Here is a 9962-nt window from a genome sequence, read left to right as displayed (position 1 = left end):
TGTCAAAAATGTCAGTCAAGGGTCCGATCTGTCCACCGCAATGTCGCAGTCCTGCAAAAAAAAACGCAGATTGCCGCCATTACTCGTTAAAAAAAAAAACAATAAAAATGACAAAAATCTTTCCCTTAGTTAGTAAACGCAATAACTTTTGCGCAAACCAACCAAAATACGCTTTTTGCGATTTTTTTTTTTTTTACCAAACATATGTAGCAGAAAAAAAATTGGCCTAAAATGTTAAAAAAATTTTGATTTTTAAATTTTTGGGGGGGAATTTTATATAAAAAAAAAGTGAAAAATATTGTTATTTTTGCAAAATTGTCGCTCTTTTTTTTTGTTTATAGCGCATGATCAAAAAAATTGCACAGGTGATCAAATACCACCAAAAGAAAGCTCTGTTTGTGGGGAAAAAAAGGACATCAATTTCATTTGGGTACAGAATCGCACGACCGCGCAATTGTCCGTTAAAGTCACGCAATGCCGAATCGCAAAATAGGGCCTGGTCAGGAAGGGGGAAAATCTTCCGGGGCTTAAGTGGTTAATAAGTGCAGTTTTAGTCCGGAAAAAAAAAACGTAAGAGCAAGACTAGGCATGCTCAGAAACGAAAGAACACATGACATCACTTCTGAAGTTGAATTCTGTTGTGCATTTTTGTATGAAAGTAACCTCTTCACTTTCCATATGAGACTAGCATACAACAAAAATCGGACGCAAGATCGTTCAATAATCTGATCGTGTGTACGGGGCTTAGGCCCCTTTCACACAGGCTTTCCGCCCGGCGGACTCCGTTTTGCTCAGTGGGAATCGATCCGTCAATCTCTACTGAGCAGGCAGATGACAGCTCCATCTCCGCTTACTTTGCAGAGACAGAGCTGTCAGATCCCAGCTCTCCTCTATGGGAGATCGGATGATAACGGACCACCTGTCCGTTTTCATCCGATCCTATCTGATCTGATCCTCCCGACGGATGGAAAATAGAGTTTCCATCTTTCTGGATTTCACGGATCGGATAGCAGCGGGTGCCAGCGGACATGTCACCGCTGACATCTGCTGCTCCATAGGGATGCATGGAGCATCCGATCAGGTCCACCTGAAAAACTGACAGACGGACCGGATCAGAAAGCCCATGTGAAAGGGGGCCTAAAAGTCTGAGTTAGGCCCCTTTCACACATGCAGACCGTTCATTTGATCAGTTTAGTCACTTTTTTTCAAAATAAAAAGAGATGAAGTTTACATCAGTTTTTCACCCTTTTGTCAATCCCAGAGCCATTTTTTTTTACAAAAACAAGGCCCTTTGTCTGTTTACATCTGTTTTTCATCCGATCAGTTTTTTTAACAGATGAAAAATAGGGCTTTCTTTTGCTCAAAAAAACTGATGTTCACAGAAGTGGATGACAATGGATGTAAATTGATTACTGTATATCCATTTTTCCATAGGAATGCATTGATGTCTGTTTTTCATCAGTTAACGAATGGGTGAAAAACAGACAAACGATCCGTATGTGTGAAAGGGGCCAAAGGCTTTCACATCATTTCCCTAAGTAAAATTCCGTCAATTGGTCTATCAGCTGTTTCAACGTGTAAGCAGAAACAGAAGCTAAAAGAATGACAACACTGCAGTAATTTCACCACAGACGAAACAACATTGTCACCAGTGGCAGCTGGTGAAGTTTTAAGATGGGGGGGGGGGGGGGGGGGCGCAAGACCCCGCCCTTCTATTTTGACCCCTCCCATTTCTCAGAAGCCCCACCCCTTATAGACTCCACCCATTTTGCCCCCTGTATTTTGCTTGCGTGAACAAATTCTCCCAATATATCACATATTAAGGGGTCCATCAGTACTAGTATATCCCATAATAGGGAGCAGGGGCCCTATTATGGGATATACTGTGAGAGACACCCTATTATGGGATACACTGACTGAGAGTGGCACAAACCCCACAGTACAGGTCCCCTAGCACAAACCCCACAGTACAGGCCCCCTAGCACAAACCCTACAGTACAGACCCCCTAGCACAAACCCCACAGTACAGACCCCTAGCACAAACCCCACAGTACAGACCCCCTAGCACAAACCCCACAGTACAGACCCCCTAGCACAAACCCCACAGTACAGACCCCTAGCACTAATCCCACAGTACAGATCCCCTAGCACAAACCCCACAGTACAGGCCCCCTAGCACAAACCCCACAGTACAGGCCCCCTAGCACAAACCCCACAGTACAGACTCCCTAGCACTAATCCCACAGTACAGGCCCCCTTTCAATGTAGTGACCAGCGTACATGCCCCCTTTCAATGCATTGACCAGCATACATGCCCCCTTTCAATGTAGTGACCAGCGTACAGGCCCCCTTTCAATGCAGTTACAAGCATACAGGCCCCCTTTCAATGCAGTGACAAGCGTACAGGCCCCCTTTCAATGCAGTGACAAGCGTACAGGCCCCCTTTCAATGTAGTGACAAGCGTACAGGCCCTCTTTCAATGTAGTGACCAGCGTACATGCCCCCTTTCAATGCAGTGACAAGCGTACAGGCCCCCTTTCAATGTAGTGACCAGCATAAAGGCCTCCTTTCAATGTAGTGACCAGTATACATGCCCCCTTTCAATGCAGTGACAAGCGTACATGCCCCCTTTCAATGTAGTGACAAGCGTACAGGCCCCCTTTCAATGCAGTGACCAGCGTACATGCCCCTTTCATCCATCCATGATGATATATATAATGATATCTGCACACTCTGGTCTGTGTGCAGTCCATCCATCCATCATGCCCAGGCCAGAACAGGTAGGTACAGGCAGGTCATGGTGCAAGATTTATCAAGTTACCCAGGCCGGGCCCAGACCAGAGTGTGCAGATATCATTATCATCATGGATGGATGGATGGATGAACCCAGGCCAGGCCAGAACAGGTAGGTACAGGCACGTCAGGGTGCAAGAATAATATCCCAGGCCAGGCTCAGACCAGAGTGTGCAGATATCATTATATATATCATCATGGATGGATGGATCATCCATCCATCCATGATGATGATATATATAATGATATCTGCACACTCTGGTCTGGGCCCAGCCTGGGTAACTTGATAAATCTTGCACCGTGACCTGCCTGTACCTACCTGTTCTGGCCTGGCCTGGGTCCATCCATCCATCCATGATGATAATGATATCTGCAGCAGATATCATTATCATCATGGATGGATGGATGGACCCAGGCCGGGCCAGAACTGGTAGGTACAGGCAGGTCACGGTGCAAGATTTATCAAGTTACCCAGGCCGGGCCCAGACCAGACTAGTGTGCTGTGCTTCATCATGGATGGCAGGCAATGGCATTGGCAATGGCAAGGCATGCATTTTTTTTGTGGAGTGGACGGAGGCCTGAGGAGGAGGAGGACTGAAGACTTACCGGGCTGCTGCTGCACATGACTGGACTCGTCTCTCTCTTCCGACCCGAGGCCTGGATCCGAATGCGGTCTGCCGTCCGTCCACGAACAAGAAGGCCCGCCGCCGCCCGATCCGACTCCGAGTCCTGGTCTCCGTCTCCTCCTGGTCCTGGACTGGTCCTCCTGGTCACGCGGCGACTTGGCGAGAGCTCTGAGCGGACGGGACATCTTCTATCTTCTCTCTCCGGCTGCTGCGACACACTGAGCCGCAGGAAGGAACGGAACCCGGAAGGCGGAAGCAGTGATCGTGACGCCAGGGCGGTGCACCGCCCCATGTGTCACGTGACCAGATGATGTCCTACTGTGATTGGTCCAGGCTGGAGTCTGGACCAATCACAGCCCGGACATCATAAAAGTGGGGAGTGTTGGGGCGCATTGCTCTGCGCCCCGATGACTCCCTGAAGAGCGCCAATGGCACCTCTGCTGGCCGAGGGTGGGGTCAAAAACCCCACCCCCCCCCCATACCCAGCACACAGTCCGGTGCCCCTAGTGGGCGAAAAATTGTCGTTTTTTTTTTGTAAATCTTTTTTCTTCTTGTTTTTTTTTTTTTTTTTGGGGGGGGGGCGGTGCCCCTGCGAGTAGTGTTGGCAGCTCTGCACATGCTCAGCTTTCAGTTTCTATGCTGAACATTTCCTACCTATCACATCTGAGCAGCCCATGTGACTATAGAGTCACACATGTGGGCGTATACACAGTGGTAAATGACAGCCCCGCTCCCTCCTTCCTTCTGCACACCCACTAACCCTGCTAAACACAATAGGATACATATTGATTGATGGAGGCTTCACCTCCCTGCTATTCTAAGGCACAGGCTGGAGGGGCGTGACACAGCCTGTGACTGGCAGAAATCCACCCACACCATGTTATTGCCAAAAAAAAAAAAAAAGATTTGATTTCAAATATATATTTGTATGATAATTTAAAACAGTTTATTGATATTGCTTATATATGTTTACTATCCCAAAGGTTTTTCTTTTTTTAACATATGACCAGCAGCAGAGAAGTAGAAACAAACTCCTCCTGGTTATGTTTCCCTGCAGACAGGCTGGGAAAGAGGCAAGTCATTTGACAGCTGTATATCAATTACATGGAATGCTTTTTTTAATTAAAATAATTACAGTACCATCATTCACATACAGAAAGGGAAGGGACAATGTATAGTAAACAGTGTGTATTTAGTATCACTTTAGGTTGGATATACACGTAACGAAAGTTAGCCGGTTCACCATGAACTGGTCGGCTTTTAGTACATATGTAGAGTGCCACTGTCTGTTCAACAGAAGCTGGTCTAAGGACCACTTCCTGTTGAACAGTTATGCTGGAAAAACAGCATTCGATCAGTGCTTGCAGCCAATGGTTGCAGTGCTGATCTGTGTAATCTGGCAGGGAGGGGAGTCCCCACTGTCAGAACACAAATGGCACTTTTCCACTGCAAGTACCGGCTCGTACCGGGTCGGCTCTACTCGGCCCTGCTTGGCCCGGTTTGCTTTTCCACTGCTGGTACCGCATGGTATAGTGTCGGAACGGTTCGGTACGGTACAGTATAGGTTTGCTTTTCCACTGTTTATAGTACTGATAAGTAGTGGGCAGGATTACTCTGTAGTTGCACCGCCTCTACTGCCGTGACATCATCTTAAGGAGACACAGCAATGGAGCCTATGGAGGGAATGGTGTTCCTGATTCTCGGCATGTGGATTCTTTTCACCACTCGGCGAAGACTCTTTTTACAAAGGAGGCTGATGGCAGCAAAGCTAAATACTGCAGAAAAAAACAAGAGAGTATGGGAACTCCTACAACAAAGTAAAGATGATGACGACAGGTTTGCTCAGCGGCGCACAAGGGTAAGCTTTAGCACTGTTTTTGGCACTTTTCCACTGCAAGTGCCGTGTTATGTGTGTTATGTGTGTGTTATGTGTGTGGTATGTGTGTGTGGTATGTGTGTGTGGTATGTGTGTGTGGTATGTGTGTGGTATGTATGTGTGGTATGTGTGTGTGGTATGTGTGTGTGGTATGTGTGTGTGGTGTGTGTGTGTGTGGTATGTGTGTGTGGTATGTGTGTGTGGTATGTGTGTGTGGTATGTGTGTGTGGTATGTGTGTGTAGTATATGTGTGTGGTGTGTGTGGTATGTGTGTGTGGTATGTGTGTGTGGTATGTGTGTGTGGTATGTGTGTGTGGTATATGTGTGTGGTATGTGTGTGTGTGTTATGTGTGTGTGTGGTATGTGTGTGTTATGTGTGTGTGGTATGTGTGTGTGGTATGTGTGTGGTATGTGTGTGTGGTATATGTGTGTGGTATGTGTGTGGCATGTGTGTGTTATGTGGATTTTGTGTGTTATATGTGTGTGGTATGTGTGTGTGTTATATGTGTGTGTGGTATCATTTGTTAAAATTAGTATTCTGTGTATTTCAGATCCTTATGCTGCAAAGTCGCCGCCACAGACCTTCTGTTTGGACTGTAAACCGAGCTTCTGATTGGTGGGATGTCATTGTTCCCAATTTTACAAACACTCAGTGGCTGGAGAACTTTCGAATGTCAGAAGAAACATTTGCCTACTTGTGCAACAAAGTGCGTCCAGTGATGGAAAGACATGACACAAACTTTCGTGTTTGTGTTCCTTTAAAGAAGAGAGTAGCCATTGCACTGTGGAAGCTCGCAACTGGCTCTGAGTACAGAAGTGTTGGACATCTGTTTGGTGTAAGCATAACAACTGTTTGTCGATGTGTCCATGATTTCTGTGCAGCAGCAGAGATTTTGTTGGTACCAGAACAAATTTGTTTTCCAGATCAGGAGAAGTTTAAAGAAATAGCTGCCTACAATGAGAACAGGTGGGGGCTTCCACAGTGCATTGGTGCTATTGATGGATCTCACATACCCATCATAGCACCACAGGACTATCACTGTGACTATTTCAACCGTAAAGGCTGGCACTCCATCATCCTTCAAGGTGTTGTTGATGGAAAGGGACTCTTCTGGAATGTTTTTACTGGGCTACCTGGAAGCATGCATGATGCTCGGGTTTTGAGACTGTCCACACTGTGGGATCTGTTAATTCGTGGAACACACAAACCAGCTAACACTAGAAACATTGGTGGTGTGAATGTTGGCTACTACATCCTAGGAGATTCTGCCTATCCCTTGCAGCAGTGGCTCATAAAACCATTCAGTGACACTGGACGGCTGACAACAGAACAGCAGGTGTACAACATGAAAATCTCCAGAGCACGTGTAGTGGTAGAAAATGCATTTGGTAGATTAAAAGGAAGATGGCGTTGCCTTATGAAAAGAAATGACTGTGCAGTTGACCTTGTGAAATCTATGGTCCAGACATGTTGTGCACTACATAACCTTTGTGAGAGTCACGGAGAAGCCTATGAGAGTTCATGGGATTCACCTTCTGTACCAGAGCCTGTAGTGGCACTGGCACAGGCTGTAGAGGAGGAGGGCAGGGATGTACGTGAGGCTCTGATGCGTTACTTGAATAGTTGACTCCTGTCAAGCTATAGCAAAAATAGTACCAAGTATAATGTCTTGCTTCCCTTTTTTTTTTTTTTTAACGTGCTTTAATTATTGTGGTATGGTGATTTGACCGATCATGAGCACGGGAGGTGAGAAGGCTATCATCACCACCGAGCATCGCTGCTGACCACAGCACTTGCTACTGTATACCTGCTATGTCAAGTTGGTAAGCTGAAGGAATGTGTACAGTAGCAGGTGGTGTGGTCAGCAACGATGCTCGGTGCTGATGATAGCCTTCTCACCTCCCGTGCTGATGAACTGTCAAATCACCATACCACAATAAAAAGTTTGTTTTAAAAGGAAAAAAAAGTGAGACATCAATGGGCAGAAATAAAGTACTACTGTGTTGAATTTACATGCAAATATTATATGTATACATCTATTTTTTTTTTTTTTTTTTGGTCACCTCCTGCCACGTGTATAATGTTTTGCTTTCCTTTTTTTATAGTAAATATGCTTTCAGTAGCAATTGTTACAGTACATTCAAATAAAATATTAAATGAATCTAAAAGCAATGAACTACACATGTTTGTCCACTGTTTTGGATTTTTATTGTACAAAACCAGGTACAAAAATATAAAAATATAAAACATTAAAACGCTAAAAGGTGTAGCAAACTGTTTTTTTGTATTTTTTTGCAATATGTACTGCATGGGTTGAGAATTCTGGTCTCGCCGGCCACTCAGCGCCTGTGCAAGCATACCCATGACATTGAGGAAGGCTTGGTTGAATGCAGCCATTTGAGAATTTTCCTGCATCCTTAAGGCCGCTTCCTGTTCCCTTGCTAGCCGGGCCTCCTCAATTGCCATTTGTACATGGCGCTCCCTCTGTACCCGGTTAAGCTCCTGCTGCTCAATATCAGCCACCTGCATGTCTTTTAAAATAGCAACATGCTCCTGGCTCCGTTTCCTCTTGCCGTAACAAAGGAATATTCCCCTAGGTTTGGGATTTTTCAGGCACAAATTTATAAATGATTCAAAGATCAATGCAGAAAATTATAACATTTATTAAGGTGATAAATAAATTGATGTAGACATTAAGAAGAAAAACATTACAGGCAATGTGTGATCATCAAGAATACAACCATATCCGTGAGATGACTCTAACCAGTACCCAATATATTTCGGGAAATTAGTTCCCTTCTTCAGGGGTGGTTTCAAAACGGAGAAGTGTTCTAATAAACAAAAACAACAGTATTATAATTATGCCATTGAACATAATAGAGGTATTCTATTAACATATACATCATTCATATACATATAATGTCTTGTAATCCACATATTATTAAAAAGTAGCTTGCCTAGTTGTTAATGTAGTTGGAAAACAAACACTTACATGGTTAGTCTTGTGATAAAACATGGAGCCTGTAGGGTGATTAAAAACAAGCTGGTCTGCCACACATGTAAGTCCACCGTCCTAGATATTTGTGTATCCCATGGGTCAAAAAATGACCAGTATAATGGATTGTATCATGGAAAGGATCTTATTGTAGGTCTCCTGTCTCCTAGCCGGTGTGGGAACCTGAAGTCCCAAAACAAACGGCTGAGACACCAGGAAGTAGACAATATGGACCAACTAAGGGGAGAAATATAGCATATAGGGAATATGTTAGTTAGTTTAGGAGTCACTAAAGATCTCCAAAAGATTTGCAGGGCATCTGGGTCATCGTAGATGAAATCCAGTGTGTCCTGTCATAATATATAAAGAATAGCCAATTACCTGTATGGTCTTGGGCAGCGGGTAGCACATATGAGGATCGACCAGCGTGGTCAGAAGGATGTGAGGATTGCAAAGGAGGTGTGTGGATTTAAATATTACCTTGATTTGGTCCCATTGTCCACAGCTGGTGCTCCGCCTCACGGGGCTTCCTGGACAGCGGACGCCATGAACAGCCCCGCCGCCGAGAATGCGCATGACATGCGTCATCGCGCCGGCAGAAACGGAAATGGCGTCCGCGTTCCACCGGCACGGGTCACGTAACCGGAAGCGGATAACCACATCCGGTTTACGAGTGGCCGGGCCCGCCCATGTCTGCAGAGAACTGCAATGGGCAGGGCCGACCAGAGACAGCGAGCGCCAATACGGCGGTCTGTCTCACCCGTGCCAGGGTTACCATAGAAACCAGGAAGACAGAGAGAACGGATATATTGAATAATAGATAAGGATTATAAAACTATTATGGCATTGTGGTGATTACCTCGCCAAATATAACCCAAATGATGTTAAAGGGAAAAGGGATAATTATTTAGAATGGGAATTATCATAGACTTGAAAATAAAATCTATGTAAAGATTAAGTGCGGTGGACATTTACATGTAGGGGGACACAGCCTATGGTTAATTACTCCTTTATAAATCTGTGTAAACAAGATGGTATAATGGTAGACATAATCGACATTGAGTGTTAGAGGGGAGGTACATATATATGGAAAGATATGCATCATATAAAATACAGACAGATGTATAATGCATCTATTTATCCTTTTCCATTCCACCTGAAGTGAAACCCTCCAGAAATGGCTTGAATGACAGGGTTCCATTCAAACCTGGGGGTTCAGTGGCTTTTAGGGAATGTATCCACCTCAACTCCAGCTGGAGGAGACTTTTGTTCCAGTCTCCTCCCCTGGGGCTAGGGTGGACACGATCCAAAATTAGGAATTTTATCCTAGGGAATTTGCCTCCATGGACCAGACTCACGTGGCGTCCAAGAGGGAGTTCAGGGTCTGGCTTGCGCATGCTAAGAATGTGACGGTAAGCGCGTCGCCAAAACTCCTGTTTTGTTTTTCCTATGTAGAAGCATCCGCATGTACATAGGAGTATATAAATGACCCCGATCGTGCAACAGTTTGCAAAGTGTCGCGCTTTAAAAACTTGACCATTCGGTAGACTGGGAAATTTTTGTGTCAACATAAAGCCACAATAGTGGCATGAACCACATATATAGGTACCCTTATATTTGCAACATGTCATATCACTACTGTTAAATTCGCTCCGGACAAGCTTGTCACGG

General features: G+C 45.0%; 1 protein-coding gene across 1 annotated transcript; it reads left to right on the top strand.

The window, feature by feature from the left end:
- Nucleotides 1-5124: 5124 nt before the first annotated feature.
- Nucleotides 5125-6923, top strand: LOC309569245 (uncharacterized protein; the record flags this gene model as incomplete). The annotated part of the gene is made up of 2 exons (XM_082274997.1): nt 5125-5277; nt 5847-6923. The coding sequence occupies 2 exons, from the start codon at nt 5125-5127 to the stop codon at nt 6921-6923; spliced, it is 1230 nt and encodes a 409-aa protein (XP_082131123.1).
- Between the last annotated feature and the right edge of the window lie 3039 nt (nt 6924-9962).

This window comes from Pelophylax lessonae (genome assembly GCF_965119305.1).
Source record: "Pelophylax lessonae genome assembly, chromosome: 1".
In the NCBI taxonomy this organism is placed as follows: Eukaryota; Metazoa; Chordata; class Amphibia; order Anura; family Ranidae; genus Pelophylax; species Pelophylax lessonae.
The sequence above is the reverse complement of the archived record's forward strand: the minus strand, read 5'-3'. Positions and strand labels throughout refer to the sequence as shown.